Source organism: Sturnira hondurensis, unplaced genomic scaffold (assembly GCF_014824575.4).
Source record: "Sturnira hondurensis isolate 20B ecotype Veracruz unplaced genomic scaffold, ASM1482457v3 Scaffold0022201, whole genome shotgun sequence".
NCBI lineage: Eukaryota > Metazoa > Chordata > Mammalia > Chiroptera > Phyllostomidae > Sturnira > Sturnira hondurensis.
The window spans coordinates 250,615-267,068 of record NW_028094832.1 but is presented as its reverse complement, the minus strand read 5'-3'; the positions used below and the strand labels follow the sequence as shown (position 1 = coordinate 267,068).

Genomic DNA, 16,454 nt, shown 5'->3' with positions numbered 1-16,454 from the left:
TTCAAAGTCAGGAGGCTCTGAGTGCTTTTGAGGGGACAATGATTTAGATAAGGGCTGTGGCTTTGGAAATAAAAAGAAATTTGAAATGTGGTGAAAGAACTGCCTAGAATACTTATGAATTTGTGTGATCGTAAAAATGAATGAAGTTTCAAGCACGGGAACTAAAAAATGAAAGAATCACAAAAGATGACAGGAAAGCTTAGCAGACAGATGAAGAAAATCATTATTTTTTTACTCCTTTTGTGTGTCTGTGGGATATTTAAACAGATGTGTCTCATGGCTGAACAGAGATCATTTCTAAATGGGGACCTCTCTACCTAGCTTATCTGATCTTGCCAGAGGCATTTCCTAAAATGGTGCCTCCTGATACCTTCCTCCCCCACACCACCTACGGTTAAGGGAAAATGATGCAACAGAACTTAAGTCTAACAGAGACGGCGATGGCTCTTGCAAGTTGTATATTTAAATTCTTTAGGATTATATCCTAAGAACCCTGAAATACCAATCCAAAAGACCTATGCACCCCAATGTTTATAGCAGCACAAGAGTTGGAAGCAACCTAGGTGCCCATCAGTAAATGAATGAACCCCAAAACTATGATACATATACACAATGGAATTCTATGCAGCAAAAAGAAAGAAGGAGCTCCTACCTTTTGCAACAGCATGGATGGAACTACAAAGCATTATAAATGCTGAGTGAAATAAGCCAAGTAGTAAAAGACAAATACCATATGATCTCACCTTTAACAGGAAGCTAAACAACAAAACAAACAAGCAAGCAAAATATAACCAAAAACACTAAAACAGAGAACAGGTGGACAGTGACCACAGAAGAGAGGGGAAGGAATCTCAGGGGAAAAGGGGAAGGATTTACAAGAACTAGTATAAAGGACACAAAGACAACAACTAAGGGGGGTGGAAATGGGAGGGGGTGGAAATGGGCGGGAGGTGGGGAGCACTGGCGGGGTGAGCTGGGATGGGAGTAAAAGACAGAAAACTGTATTTGAAGAATAATTATTCTCAGTCAGGGCACATGCCTGGGTCCCTGCAGGCCAACTCCCAGCAGGGGATGCACAAAAGGCAACCATACATTGATGTTTCTCTCCCTCTCTCCTTCCCTTCCCCTCTAAAGATAAATAAATAAAATCTTTAAAAAATAATAATAATAATTAAATAAATTAAAAAAAATTTCTTTACTCTGGGATGAGGTTTTCTGCAAAAAAACATGCCAAGCAAATTTCCTGGGTTTAACTTAATGTAGAAGGTTTAGCTAATCGACAGGATAAAGAGGACAACAGCAGACCAACCAGGAATATCAATCAGACTCACCATGTATTAGGTATAGGACCGAAGAGATGTTCTATCAAATAGACAGGAGAAGGTAATCATATCCATAGAGCCCAGAATCAGAGGAGTATAGGAAGCAAGATTAATAGGAAATGTTGGTGGATGGAAGGGCTAAAAATCAGCAATGCTGTATTAGAGCAGAAGAAAGCAGTTGCTATGGTCCTTAGGATAGAGAATAAAGTGAGATGGATGAATAAACCCATGTCTCTAGGGTCAATTAATATTTGACAAAGGGAGTATGAACATACAATGGAGTAAAAACAGCCTCTTCAATAAATGGTGTTGGGAGAACTGAACTAGTACATGCAAAAATAATGAAACTAGACCACCAACTTATACCATACACCAGAATAAACCCAAATTGGATAAAAGACTTGAATACAAGTCAAGATACCATAAAAGTCCTAGAGGAAAACATAGGCAGTAAAATTTCAGACATCCCATGTAGCAATATTTTTTACAATATTATATCTCCTACGGCAAGGGAAATAAAGGAAAAAATAAACAAATGGGACTATATCAAATTAAAAAGCTTCTGCACGGCCAAAGAAACCATCATCAAAATGAAAAGAGAACTGACTGTATGGGAATATACATTTGCCAATGACACATGGGACAAGAGTTTAATCTCCAAAATATATAAATAACATACATGACTCAACACCAGGTAGACAAACAATCCAACCAAAAAATGGGCAGAGGACGTGAACAGACACCTCTCCAAGGAGGTCATACAGATGGTGCATAGACACATGAAAAAATGCTCAACATCATTGGCCATCAAAGAGATGAAAATTAAAAACACAATGAGATATCAACTCACACTTGTCAGAATGGGTATCACTAATAAATCAACAAACAACAAGTGCTGGTGAGGACGTGGAGAAAAGGGAACCCTAATGCACTGTTGGTGGGAATGCAGACTGGTGCAGCCGCTGTGGAAAACAGTATGGAATTTCCTCAAAAAATTAAAGACGGATCTGCTTTATGACCCAGCAATTCCACCGCTGAGAACATACCCTAAGAATCCTGAAACACCAAATCAAAAACACCTATGCACTGCGATGTTTATGGCAATGCTATTTATAACAGCCAAGTGTTGGAAACAGCTTAAGTACCCATCAGTAAATGAACAGATTGAAAAACTGTGGTACATTTAAACAATGGAATACTATGCAGCAGAAAGAAAGAACTCCTTTGCAACAGCGTGCATGGAACCAGAGACTATTACGCTGAGTGAAATAAGCCAGTTGGTGAAAGACAAATACCATATGACCTCACCTATAAGAGGAACCTAATGGACAAAATAAACTAATGAACAAAACAGAACCAGAGACATGGAAACAGGACTTCAAAGCCTGGAAGCAGATCTTCCCTCAGCGGAGCCTTGAGATGACTGCAGCCTTTTCCCTGATTACAGGCTATGAAGGACCCTATCTCACAAGTACCCAGCTAAGCCAGGCCCAGAGGACAACCAAAGAAACCAAGCAATAAATGTTTGCTGTTTGACATCACTAAGTTTTAGTGTAATTTGCTATAAAGCAATGCAGCTATAAAATGAAGTATACAAGTAACTCACAACTGGGTATCTCAAATCAAAAGAAAAAGAAAAAAATCACACAGCCTAAACAATAACTCTCTGGAGTTGCTTTGATAATATTCTATCATAATAAAAGCTCCATGACTAAGGATTATGGCTCTCTGTCACTTACTGATAAGTCTTTTTTTTAAGATTTATTTATGTATCTTTAGAGGGGAAGGGAAGGAGAGAGGGAGAGAAATATTAATGTATGGTTGCCTCTTGGGAGTCCCCCGCTGGGAACTAGCCTGCAGCCCAGGCATGTGCCCTGACTGGGAATCGAACCGCGACTATGTGGTTCGTAGGCCCGCGCTCAATCCACTGAGCTACACCAGCCAGGGCACTTACTGACAAGTCTTTAGCACCCAGAACCATGCCTGGCACACAGCAGATAGTCGATCCTTCTTCTTTTCTTTTAGATTTTAATCATTTACTTTTAGGGAGAGGGGGAGGGGAAAAAAAGAGGAAAACATCAATGTGTGGTTGCCTCTTGAGCACCCCCTACTGGGGGCCTGGCCTGCAACCCAGGAAATTGCCCTGACTGGGGATTGAACCATCAACCCTTTGGTTTGCCAGCTGGCACTGAATCCACTGAGCCACACCAGCCAGGGCCGATACTCAATTTTTCAATGAATGCATACTGCCAAGTTTTTGTCTTAACCACTAAGATTTCGTACCTTTGTCCAGCTCCTAACCCTCAGCACTCACGTTCCTTGATCCCCAAATCATCCCTATCAGAGCTGTGTGGCTGCCTCGACCCTGAAAGTACACATGCCCTGCGGTGACATTAGTCTGGGCAGCAGAGTTAGAAGAGGACAGCGCGGCCAGCTGCACAGTGCACAGCAGCTCTGCATGAGCTTGGACATCAGGCCTCTTGTGCCTTTTCTCTCTCTCCCTCTTCTCCTTAATAGACTTTCTCCTGATCTTTCTTACCTTTCCCCTCTTCAAAAAAAAAAAAAAGGTCTAAATTAAGTTCTTACTTATTCAATGGCCTAAAACTCAGAGAAGTCAACTGCAGGCCTTCTTTGATGGTTCTCCATGTTATGAATACTTCTTTCTAGTCAGATAAAATTCCTTAGGAGCCAATGAATAACTGACTTTTTCTAACAAACAAAAGTATAAAGTCAATCCAAGGCCACATTCACAAACGACCTGAGAAATTCTTGGTTATCAAAGAAATGTTTACTGAAAGCAGTATCAAAATACCCTTAGTTGACTAAATGTTAGACAAAAATAATCTTTCCTATTCTTTTAGTAGTCTTTAAACCAAAGACATCATTCTTCAATGCCAAAGGGCTGAATGTAATTTCTGCTCCTTAACTACTAAGGAGTAGTTACATTTACACCATCCTAAAATTATTTTGGCCCTTTGAAGACAACAGTGAGGCTGATTTAGCCCCCAGTGAAAATGAGTTTGACACCCCTACCTTAAGAGGTGATGACTGCTTTATCCAACAGCCAATTTTTCTTTTACATAATTCTATCAAAACCACCCTTTTGTTTACACGGCTTGAGTATTTGACTTAGCTAATGACTAAATTCATTTATTTTTAAACTAAGTAAGATGCACCATGAACCACACCCCTACCCCTCCACCAAGGAATGGTGGCCCAAAGAATTCATCTGTGCAGACCAGGGGACAGGGAAGCCCATGTTGGGGCTCTTGGTGAAGCTTGGCTTTTGCTGGCGACAAAGGGCCAAACGGGGCAGTAAGAACTTGATCTTGGAGTTGTGGAACTGTTTGACTGCCAGTGAGTAGCACTTGCTGGCTGTGATCTTTTCCACCTTCATGATATGGATGGAGTGGACGTGGGCACAATGCTGGGCCCCACGTCTCAGAAGCACTGGGTGAGGGGACCTGCAGCGGTCAGGTCTCAGTACTCCTGGTGTATGTGGGTGTCACTGCGGGGGTCACAGCACAGCCACGGGTCAAAGTTCTTCACCCAAAGGAGAGCTATTTCAAAGATCTGTCCACAATAGACAACTTCTTCTGAAGCTTTCTTCATCTTCCTCAGTTGAGACACAGAGTAGCATAAGCAGAACTTGACCGCATGGTTAGGTGCAAAGATGCACAGGTGGCAGAGGGGCAGTGTGCGACACCTGGGGGTGGACAGCCAGTGCCCTACCACCCTGTGCTCTCCTAGAGTATCCGAGGCCTTTAAAGCGTTCTCTTCGCATTCGCCACTCTACCCATAAAAGGCCCATGAAATTTAAATTTAAGTAAATGAGTCAAATCTTTAAAAATTATACATTAAAAACTCAGTATTACTGCGAAATTTCTAGCAAACAATTTTAATGTGGTATGGTATTTCTACAAAGAAACTTAAAGTGTCTCTTTCTCCTTTAAGATTAGGGAAGAGATTAAAAACACTGAAAAAGAACAGGCAACAGATCACAGTACTTGAATTCTAAGATTCCTTTTCTCTTATAAAATAACAAATCCAGGGCCTTCCCTATTTCACATCTGAAAAGATACCTTGCCCACTTAATTTTTAAAGGAATCTTAGACAGGGTGTCCCTTATATTATGGTTTTCACCATAATGTGTATAGATCATTCATTTAAGAAATATTTACAAAGCACCTCCTGAGTTACAAGGAATTGGACTAAAGACAAAAATCAGACAGAATGAGACCTTGAAATTCTTGTAGTTTAGTGAAAGGGATATCATTTTATTGAAGTGTATTTTTCTTTGCTTAGTAACAGGAAACAAGCATAGATTATTAAGCACAGGCTAAAATATCAGCAACAGTGTTAAAAATATCTGCAAATGGACGTCCAAAAATAAAAACAGATGAATCTCAATCATGAATTTTCTTAAAGCACTTCAGTAAAACAAATGTGTGTAACTTTAAAAGTGATGATACAATGTTAGGCAATTTTCAGAATGTTCATGTCTAGGATATGAGAGCAACCATAATGCTAATTTACAGTCATTTACTGATGATTATGGATAAGCAATAAATGAGTGACCCATGACCAATTATAGCATGACATGCATTTTTCTTACCCTTATAATCATCATATGATACTCAAGAAGCAGAAGAAAGTTCTTTTTTATGAAAAGAGCACCAAAAACAACCTGCACAGAAAAAAAAACACATATATTAGACATGTATTTAATAAACTTTCTTGACGTTTAACCTGAACACAAAAAGAGATTAGGAAACAGAACTAAAATGTAATTTAAAAGCCATATTAATAGACACCGCAAGCAAAATCTACTTAGCATATTATCGACACTGACCATTTTGATCTGACACATGCTTTTTAACCAGTCAACTAGCTAAGGGTGAAAAAATAACATTGCTGTAAACAGAAATCCAACAATGTTAACACAGTCAATTCCACATTCCTGAGTATTTGTCAGAGTTGTGATCCCAGTTTCGAAACAAAATGCAGAAGCCATTGGAGACTACACAGTATGTCTAGTAAAGAATCTATAAAAAATAAACACTTCTTGAATAACCAGTGCCATAAAGAAACTTTATACAGCTTTTCATAATCTAGGAAGGTTGGACAGTTGATGGGCACTGCCTTTTTTAAAGGCATAATACAGGCTACAAGTTATTAATATTAACACAGGAAAAAGATTTTTGCCGCTATTTCTGTGCCAGAGAGCTTTCTGATGACAAAGAAACCAGGGCTGCACATCGACGCATTTAAGCCAGAACGAACATTCCACGAATCTTCCTTGACATCTTAGCGCTTTCTCTCTGCGGCTGTGTGGCAGAGAGCTATTGCACGTTCTAAACCATTCAGGAATGTTTCTGGCAGCGACCCCAGGTCTGATTTCAAAGAAGAAGACATAAATGTGTGCATTCACGAGAGAAGGGTGCAACACTGTGCCGCTGTATATTAGCAACTGATGTAAAAGCGTCAGCTGGCAGTTAAAAGAGAAAAACCTACTCTGGATTATTAAGTGAAGGCTTGAGGTTACCCACAGGAAGGCGTTTACGGATCCACGTTTATCTCCAACTTCGTCACTCTATACTACATGGAACAAATGTTTCGAGGAACAAATTTTATAAAAGATACCTAAGCACAAATGGCCATGAGTTTCTTCGGCTCCAGAACAAACTAATGAAGAGACAACATCCTCAACAATATCATAGCTATTCGGAGTTTTTCCGAGGTGAGTTTCGGGAGCGGCAGCGTGGACCGTTTCGGGTGAGGATCCGAAAAACAGAAGGGATGAAAAACAGGTTCCCTTGGCCCGAAACTTCTCTGATGACACAGGCCTAGTAATGGGACCCGCAGGAGCCCCCCAACCCCCAAAGTCCTCGGCTAGACAGGACTCCTCAGGTAAGGGGACCGTCACCTAAGGCACGGAGGTCAACGACAAAACAAGGACCTACAACCTCGGCGCAGGCACTGGCTGCGCTCGGCAGGATGCGCAGCGGTCTCAACCCGCAGGCCCCGGAGACCCACCCCGACTCCGCCAAGGGGTCAGGGATCCCCACAGCACCAGGAGAGCGAACACTCACTGTGGAGGCCGAGGCTCCTCGGAAACGGCCCGCCGTCAGGTGGAGGAGCAGGGTGGGGCAGAAATCCGGGCGAGGAAGGAGGGTCCTGCAGAGCCCCAACCACCCTGTTCTGTGCTCACCAGCCGAGCAGTGCTGGAGCCAATCGCCACCAACCCCCTGAGAAACTCCGGCTAAGAATTTGAAGGCAAACTCTCCAGAGTCACTTCCGGCGCCCGACGGGGTTGGCCTCGGCGACTCCGGCGCACGCGGGGCGACGCCCCGGAGCGAGGACGCCAGGCAGCGTGCGCGTGCCGGGCGCAGAATGGGCGGGGCCTACGGAGGCAAGGTCGGGGCAGGGGTACGCGTGCGCAGCTCGCGTCTCGTCCTCCCGGCGGGTCGGTTCCGAAGTTAGGGTGGTAATGGTTTACGCAGGTATTGAATAGCACTGCCTCAGGTATTTTACTATCTTTTTCAAAGTGCTCACTCTTCCTCCCATTTGATTTTCACCACATTCCTCAGAAGTTAGGAAGTCAGTGTTTTCTGTTTTATGGGTGAGTGTCAAAGGTCAGACCATTTATGACAAATTCTGTTTTAGAACCAAATACTCAGAATTTGAGGCGCTAGTCAGGACATAATATGGATAAAATAGGGAGTCGGTAAACCAAGATATTCAGACAAGCTGCTGATGGAATTTTATTGTCTTGACTTTTTTTGGTCAACGTTTTTATACAACCAGACAACATAATGTTGATGAAATTATGATGTTCCACGGTTTACTACATACTCGACAGACCTGTGCTTCCTCTAGCCAGTCTCCATCCTGCACCTTCACTTATAGAAGGAATAAAGGCATTTCAGACATGTTTTCCTTTAGGAATGCATGGTAATTAAAAAATTAATTTTAAAACTATTATAAGACTTAAATGCAATTCAGTCTCCAAATATATATTGAGCAACTGATACGTGCCAGACACTGTTGCAGGCACTGGGTATACAGTAGTCAACAAAATACAGTATTCTGTGGAGTCTTGTAAAATTCTTAGCTAAGTAGGAAAATAATAGTTTTACTCTGGTGGATACGATCTCTATTGTAATAGAGCACAGTACATTACAATTAGTGTATCTTTTTTAAATAAAAAGCAATTCTGGTAGGTACAGATGAGGGTTATCAAGCAAATTAGTAACAGTGGGGATGAAGATGATGAACTAGAGAAAAATATAGAAGGTAAAATAACTGAATTTCATGATTGATTGCATGGGAGATGGTCAAAGTACAAAATTGTTTTGTACTTTGTCCTTAAACAATTTGTCCTGAAATTGTTTTGCAAATTTGATTAATCGTTGATACAAATTATACAGTGTATTAGTCAGGGTATTGGTTCAGCAGGAATAACAAATGAACATACTGTGTTTGCTTGATCAGTCCAGGCTGGACAGACAGCTCCGCTTCACACTATCCTTCAGGTAACTAGATTCTATTCATTTTGTTTACCACCACTAGAGTGTTTTCCTAGTTTTTAATGGTCAGCATCAAATCACCACTCTGTTCTTGTTCTATCCTGCAGGAAAGGGAAGTGGAGAGCAAGCAATATTAAGTGTATGAAGTGGAATTTGCACATACCATGTCTGATTCTCATAAGCCAATGGTCAAAATCTTGTCATGTGGCCACACCTTAGTACAAGGGACTGTGAGAAACATGGGCTCTAGCGGGGCAGTTGGAACGTGGACAGGGGCGAGGGCCCTATTACTGAAGGGAAGAATGAAAGGATGGATGCTAGGGAACAAGAGCAGCCTTGTCATCAGTCAATCCCCCTCTGGGAGTTAAGTACTCATGGGAACCCCCTTTTCCACCGAATTTAACCCTCTCCAGTGGAAACAAATCAAAGTCCTAACCAGGTTCTGAACCAGGTAAAATGTTCAGGATCTCTAGCTGACTGTAAGGAAGGCAGGAGGAAAGACTGGATACTAGGGAGGACTGTAACTGCTTGTTTCCAACACTAATCATACACATAAGCAGAGACGTCGTTTTGCTTGGGCATAATGAGTATAGTTACAACTTCAAGCATGCTAAACTCAGGTCCCCACTATAGCAAGTGAGTCACAAAAATACTGCAATTTGAATCAGCTATACAATGCTCACCATGTAGACCAAATATAATTTTACAAGGGAGTGCAAACAAGAGAATAAAAATGATGGTAATGCTTGAAGACGGAAAAAGAAAAAACCCTAAATATTTGCTCCTCTGTGTAAAGTTGATTTAAGATATAACATCATCATATATATTTCATCTGGTAGACAGTTCATATAATAAAGGATTATAAAAACAGATTAGCCAACAACACATTTTAAAAACTAAATTATTCAAATGATACTAAATACAGAGAATAATGAAAAAGGCTTAAATCTGTGTGGATCTAAAGGAAGCCTTTAGTATGGAATGTTTATTATACTTATGTTGCAGAAAATGAAAACACTTTACTGGGTTATACTAACCCTGTAGTAGTTTGCCTTAATCTAACTAAGTATTCTTATTTGTTAAACATATTTAGCCCTGGCTGGTGTAGCTCAGTGGATTGAGCTTGGGCCTGAGAACTAAGGGACTGCAATTCCATTCCCAGTCAGGGCACATGCCTGGGTTGCAGGCCAGTTCCCAGCAAGGGACACACGAGAGGCACCATACACTGATATTTCTCTACCTCTCTCCTTCCCTTCCCCTCTAGAGATAAATGAATAAAATCTTTTAAAAAACATTTTTAATTCCAAAGCATCAATTTTTAAACATTTTTCTGAGAATAAAAAGATTAAAATAAATTTTTGAAAAATATCAACATACTTAAGTGGCTTAAGAGTCAGCTTTCCACACATAATTGAAAGATTTGAATTTTGCTTTTTATTATACCAGAAAATGTTACACTAGATAAAATGATTGGGAAAATACAAATAGATTCATTAAAAATACAGGCTGATTATTCATATTTACTACATTCGAACATATGCAAAACAATTTAGTTATATTGCAAAGCTGTAATTCCTTTTCCTAACAAAGCATTACTTTATAAAATTGTAGTGTTGTACTGATTAAATTTTAATACAAAATACTTATTTACACAATACAAAAGTAAACTTGTATAGTGCCTTCCACAAAGGGATATATTAAGGCGCTTTACAAATATAACAATATGTTGACCCAAATTAATTTTTGTTTTAGATTAAAACAAACAGGCTATTGTTTTGCTTTAAATACCAAAGGGATTTTTATTTTTGTTTATTAAAATTTCTAAAGTACCTTAGGTAACAGCAGCAGCAATATCTAAAAATCCTCCCACTGTATTTTCTAATTTCTAAGATATTATTAAGTCAGAATAAACATTTCCACTCACAGTTTTGCACTTTGCAACAGCAGAAGGTAATCACTTTTTAAAAAAGTCAATTTCAAAGTGACTTCTTAGTCATACATTCTAGTTTCTATTACAAATAAGGTAGAAAAGATACAGCAATAGGTCCTGCCTTAGGATGTCACTGAACAATACATAACAGCATCTACAATTACATAATTATAGAACACACTTTATAAATACTATTGATATGCATAAAAGGGGCAAGTATAACAAAGACAGTAAGTTTTTAATGAGTGCGAATTTCTTTTTAAAGAAAACATGTATAACCAATGTTTTCACTCCATTTCATTTGAAAGTGTATCAACTTTTGATGTTGCTCTTATCGTTTTGGTCAGGAAGCACCAGATTCTGTACTGGAAGAACTGGATATAGTTTGGGAATAAGATAGCTAAAAACTATTAAAACTACAGACACTCAAGGCTTATACACAGCTTCAGATAAAAACAAAAAGCTTATACTGTCAGAGAAAATTTTTAAAGGAAACAAAATTTGTAGTGTTACATTTGAGAAATAAGGGCAACGGGTTATGTGAAGAGGGAAGGGAAGTAGACATAACCTGTTTTCCTACAACATAGATGTAAAGAGCTGATTTTGTATTATATTCTCCGAAGTACAGAAATAAACAACTAAATGGAAATTTTAATGACTCAGAGAGCCCAAGAGCAAGAGGGATGTCTTGAAAATTTTGAGTACCAAGCTAAAAATTCTTGAACTAATTTGTTTTGCATAGAATTTTATAGAACTAATCAAATGTTCCATAAAGACTTCCATCTCATAAGGCATTTTTGTATAGTTCTGATTAGAAGAAGCCTTTCAGAAATATTTCTTCATCAGCCAAAAATGCCCCCAAAGGGGTGTGTTTAAAATGTCTTGATGCTGTACCAGCAAGAGAGGCATTCATAGGGATATCTTATCACATGGTACAGGCCTTTCCCATGACAAATGATCACTGTTTATACAAGATGTGTTAACATGAACGCTGAGCAGTAAATTTAAAGTAACGTTCTTAGTTTGATATTATCAGTGTACCTATAGGACAGAATCAAGGGTTTATGATAGGCTTCAACATATCCAGAACCCCTAAAACTGTACACATTTTATGTGTAAGTGTTGATGTCCATTTTTCTGGGAAGACTGTCCATAGCTTTCACCAGATTTTCAAAAGGACCAATGATCTCCAAAGACACCCCCACCTCATTACACAGTGGGTAGTGTCATGGTTTACATGTTGTGCTTTGAGAGGGTCACTTATGGAAAGGTGAGAACTATGAGCTAATAAATCTTCTTTGCACCCCTGAATACAACTGGAACACCTTTGACTTAATTTTAGTCACGTATATGATTTCCATTAACTTTCATATAAAGAAAGCTAAAAGTCTGAAAATCACTAAAATTATGCCTCTTATCCCAACTACTGTTTTGATAAAATTCCTTATCAGTGGAGCTTACCAAAAAGAAAGTACATATTTTAGTAATGTAATAGAGTAGTTCCCCCAATCCGAAAAAATAAGATACAGTATTTTGCTGTGGATAATGCACACTTTTTTGCCCAATTTTTGAGAAAAAAATAAGGATGCACATGATAAACAGGTACAATGATTACATTCCATGGGTATCATAATCCCATGTGTAATGCGCACAAAAACATGGGTGCGCATTACACACATTTAGCATATTGTACACAGCAAAATACAGGTAAATGTGTTTTGGTAAAAGGCAAAAGATTTGTACAATCTGAAGAGAAACTGGAGTAAAATGTGACTGTATTTTGTATGAAACTGTAAGTTTTTATTCCTGAAACCTAAGCCTATAAAAGGAATCCTGCAAAACATATTTAACCTTATGTTAGGAGGACTTAAATTTCGAGTAAGGCCACTATGTAACTTTCCCTAATTACTAATGGTCACCTTCATTAAGAGTTTAATAATTAATTTTCTCACCAATCTACCCACAGGTAAAATACTGCCAAATAGCCATTTTCCTTTGCAATAAACAATCCATGTATGCAGCACTGTTCTGAAAGAGGAAAGCTGTAACATTACTAATGATAAAATCAAAACTGTCACAATATAGAAAAAGTACCATTCTAGTGAATACCCACAAATAATTTCTAATCATAGTATCAGGTGAAACTGAAAACAATCTCTCTGCCTAGGACCGTGGAAACCATTTTGTAAATTTTGAAGTGAAAATATGGAAAATCTTAGCTTTTAGTATAAAAAATTTTGATTCATGGCAGGTATGTTCCCCTTTAACTTAGAAGCAGCACAAACAGCAAATGGTGGAAGGTTTTAGTAAATAGATGCAAACAGACAAGTAGTTGATATAGATGAAAAGAACCCTTATGCTTGATGTAAATAAATATCCACAAATGTAGTCATTCTCCTCCAGCAAAGTATCAATGTCTTTCCCAAGATAACTATGGATAGACTGCAGAAGAATAAGCTGTTAGTGGTTTTAATTTCAATAGCAAACTAATTTCTAAATATAAAGAAGAGGCCTAAGAAGTCTTCTCAGAGTAGCAATCTAACATCTACAGGAATCTCCAAAACAAGTATAAAAAAAAATCCAAGGACTGGGATTCTGTGAAATACCATTCTGACTGTAATCACGTATAACACATCGACCCAAATAATAAAAATTTCATATAATGCAAAAAAAAATCCCCACATGGAAGCAGCATTAAAAATACCAATATGAAAAGAAAAATGGTAGTGCTTTGCTTCTTTTAATGCCAGTAATTCTTGAGAAACAAATGTTAGATTCAATATTCCACAGAGGGAAAAAATAAAGTTGATCTATTTTCCCCCTCTGATGAACATACTGTTTCAACCCTGTCAACCCTGTATTTCTTAGTTTCAACACGTGAATTATACAGAATATCAGCCTAAGAAAACTCACCACCATGATGGCTTAATTTCTATAGCTTATTTTATACCCAAAACAAAGCTATGGGAGGGGGAGAAAGCTTTGTAAATGTGGGGTATATTTCATTTTTGGTTAAAGCAAAATAAAACTAAAACTGTCTTTCAAAAAATTTCAAGACTCTTGTCTTTTAAAATATTCAGCATATGTACAAATAGATACCAGGCTTCTCCTTTTAAACAAAGCACACTATTTTTTATGTTCAGTACTTTAAGTACCAAGAACTGACTATGATATTCAGTTCATAATTTACTTTATAACAATTTTTTCTAAATTACTGATTATATAGGCTGGAATAAATTAACATTTTAAAAGGATTCCCCATAATTTAGGAATATAAAATATTGCGCAGAGCACACACACAGAGCTCTGTCACATTTGCATAATTTTACCCTCAGAGCCTCAAAAACCCCTGCATTTCAGGCCTTTTTGAAAATTCTCATTACGATTATTTCACAATGTATTAAACATATACTAGATCACGATTTTTGACCTCTGAGCCTGTGTGCTGATCATCTTCATCTGACTGGTGCTCTGAGACTTGTGAGTGAATATATTCATATTCAATAGGCTTTGGATAATTGTATGGGTAGCCATTGTCATCAAAAAACCTCCTAAAGGTAAATTCATAGAAAGCATGTTCAGGGTGCTTTCCATTTTTATACCATCCGTTGAGAGTGTCATTTACATTTTCTTCCTCATTATCATCACTCCATAACTTATCAGGATCAACGGGATCAAAATTTGATGTATCTGTTGGGTGTGTGATTTTAGGAATATATGAAGCAGGCTGTTGTCTCAGATCACTGGAGAAATCAATTGTTTTAAAAAATGGATGAGCTTTTATTTCATCAGCACCATTCTTGCCTAAGCGATCTTCTGGTCCTCGGCAAAGTTTAATGATAAGATCAGAGGCTTCAGGACTCAGTTTAGCTTGCGGTGGAATGTGAAGAGATGTTTGCCAGTTGATAACCTTCAAAGAAGATTTTTATAAATTAAGAGGGAATAAGTAAGAAAACCAAAATTTTCTCCAAGTTTTATACCAAAAAGTCTTACTGGACTATTTGTAAATTTAAAAAATAAACTGCATGGTATATCACCTTCCTTGCCTTTAATAATGAATTATTGGTGGGAAATAACCTTTCTGCTTGTCCCCTTTTCTTCAGGCAACTTATAGTTATATTAGAAGACTCACTATAAGTTTTAGTACAGCTTGTAGAAATGACTATTTCTACTATGCCTCCCCTGTACTATGTATTTACTTTTTCATAATGTCTCTAATGTTTTGTGGGACCTATTTATGTCTGTGCCCTTCTACTCCAGTGTAAAATTCCATAAGGCAGTATAGCCAAAGACACGGAAATTGAGAAAAGACTAACAGTGACTAGAGGGGAGGGGATAATGGGGGGAAAGGGTGAAGGGTTTACAGGAACAATTATAAAGGACATATGGACAATAACAAAGGGCAGGGGTGGAAACTGGAGGGAGGTGGGGAGGGATGGGGTGGTAGAGGAAAAAGGCAGAAAACTGTCCTGGAACAAAAATAAAAAAGAAGTAAAAAAGTAAAAAAATAAAATAACATTAAAAAAAATTCCATAAGGCTATAAGACCATGTTTTGTCTTTGTATTTTCCCTACTGCTTGGCAAACTGCCTGACATATAATAGATGTTCAGTAAATATTTATTATGGTGTTGAATTAACCAGAATGAGGGAGAGAGGGAAGGAGGAAGGGAAGGAAGACAAGAAGAGAAAAGTAATAGATGATCAGTAAATATTTGTTAAATAAATAAACCACATTTCTCCTTATTCATATAGGAGCTTATCAGCTATGGTAGAGGGAAGAAAAATAAACCCCTTCTTTTATTATCTGTTCATCTTAAAGTTTTCTCCCAGGTTAGAAAAAGGAGATTCCTCAACTAATGTCTTTGAATTTTTTGTAAAAAAATGATACAGTTGTAGTTATTTCTTGTTCTAGCATCTACTTCAAAGAGGGAAAATTAGTATATACAAGTAGCTAGACAAGTTCTTTCAAGTTACATTCAGAATTTTTTAGTTTAAGGTAAAAATAAAAAATAAAAGACTAGGCATAACAAATAAAAAAGATTCAATTCAAAGATGGGTCAGTAGAAATTAATGTAAACTGAAGCACAGAGATAAAAAATGGGAAAAATAAAGCATGAGACATGTAAGACAATATCAAATGTCTACCATATGTGTATATACTAAACTAATTAGAGTCCCAGAAGGAGAGATGAAAGTAGAAGAAATCTTTGAAGACTAATGACAGGAAATTTTCCAAACTTGATGAAGGTCATCAACCTACAATTTAAGAAGCTTTATGAACTTCAATCAAGACAGATAAAACTTCACATGGGCACATAATGGTGAACTGCAGAAAAATCGAAGTTAAAAAAATCCTAGCAACAAGAGAGGGAGGTTCCAGTTCTGAGTAAAATGTAATAGGTGTACTCCACCCTGTATTTCCTACTGAATGCAGCTATACAAGCTGGACAGAATGCACAGAGCAGCTACTTGACCCTGAAAAGTAAACAGTAAGAGGCAGACTGTGGGAGAATTTGAAGCATCAATGAAATGGTGGTGTGTTGACCATTTTTTCCACCTAGAATCCCCAGTGAGATTCAAGGCAGCCCAAACCCTGAAGACCTATAATACAGAGTAAGCTCTAGGAAAAGTCCTTTTACTTTAGTCTCAGGGATTGGGAAAAAGGTTTCCTG

At 38.2% G+C, this 16,454-nt stretch overlaps 2 protein-coding genes and 1 pseudogene across 5 annotated transcripts in view; all 3 read right to left on the bottom strand.

Annotated features, from left to right (window-relative positions):
- The window catches only part of KATNA1 (katanin catalytic subunit A1), a 31,334-nt gene extending 23,655 nt beyond the window's left edge, over nt 1–7,679 (bottom strand). The window contains exons 1-2 of one of the 3 annotated variants that reach the window (XM_037034710.1): nt 7,414–7,679; nt 5,938–6,006 (exon numbers count right to left, since the gene is read on the bottom strand). The gene's annotated coding sequence lies outside the window, so the exon portion shown is untranslated. Of the gene's footprint in view, nt 1–3,276; nt 3,300–5,937; nt 6,010–7,413 lie in introns of those variants that run through there. The other 2 variants (XM_037034711.1, XM_037034712.1) reach the window with 2 other exon arrangements.
- On the bottom strand, nt 4,285–13,700 carry LOC118978952 (uncharacterized; annotated as a pseudogene).
- LATS1 (large tumor suppressor kinase 1) overlaps nt 10,263–16,454 on the bottom strand; it is a 62,095-nt gene continuing 55,903 nt past the window's right edge. For both annotated transcript variants that reach the window (XM_037034846.1, XM_037034845.1), the window contains one exon: nt 10,263–14,691. In XM_037034846.1, coding sequence (XP_036890741.1) covers nt 14,182–14,691 — 510 coding nt within the window. In that variant the 3' untranslated portion in view covers nt 10,263–14,181. The remainder of the gene's footprint in view (nt 14,692–16,454) is intronic.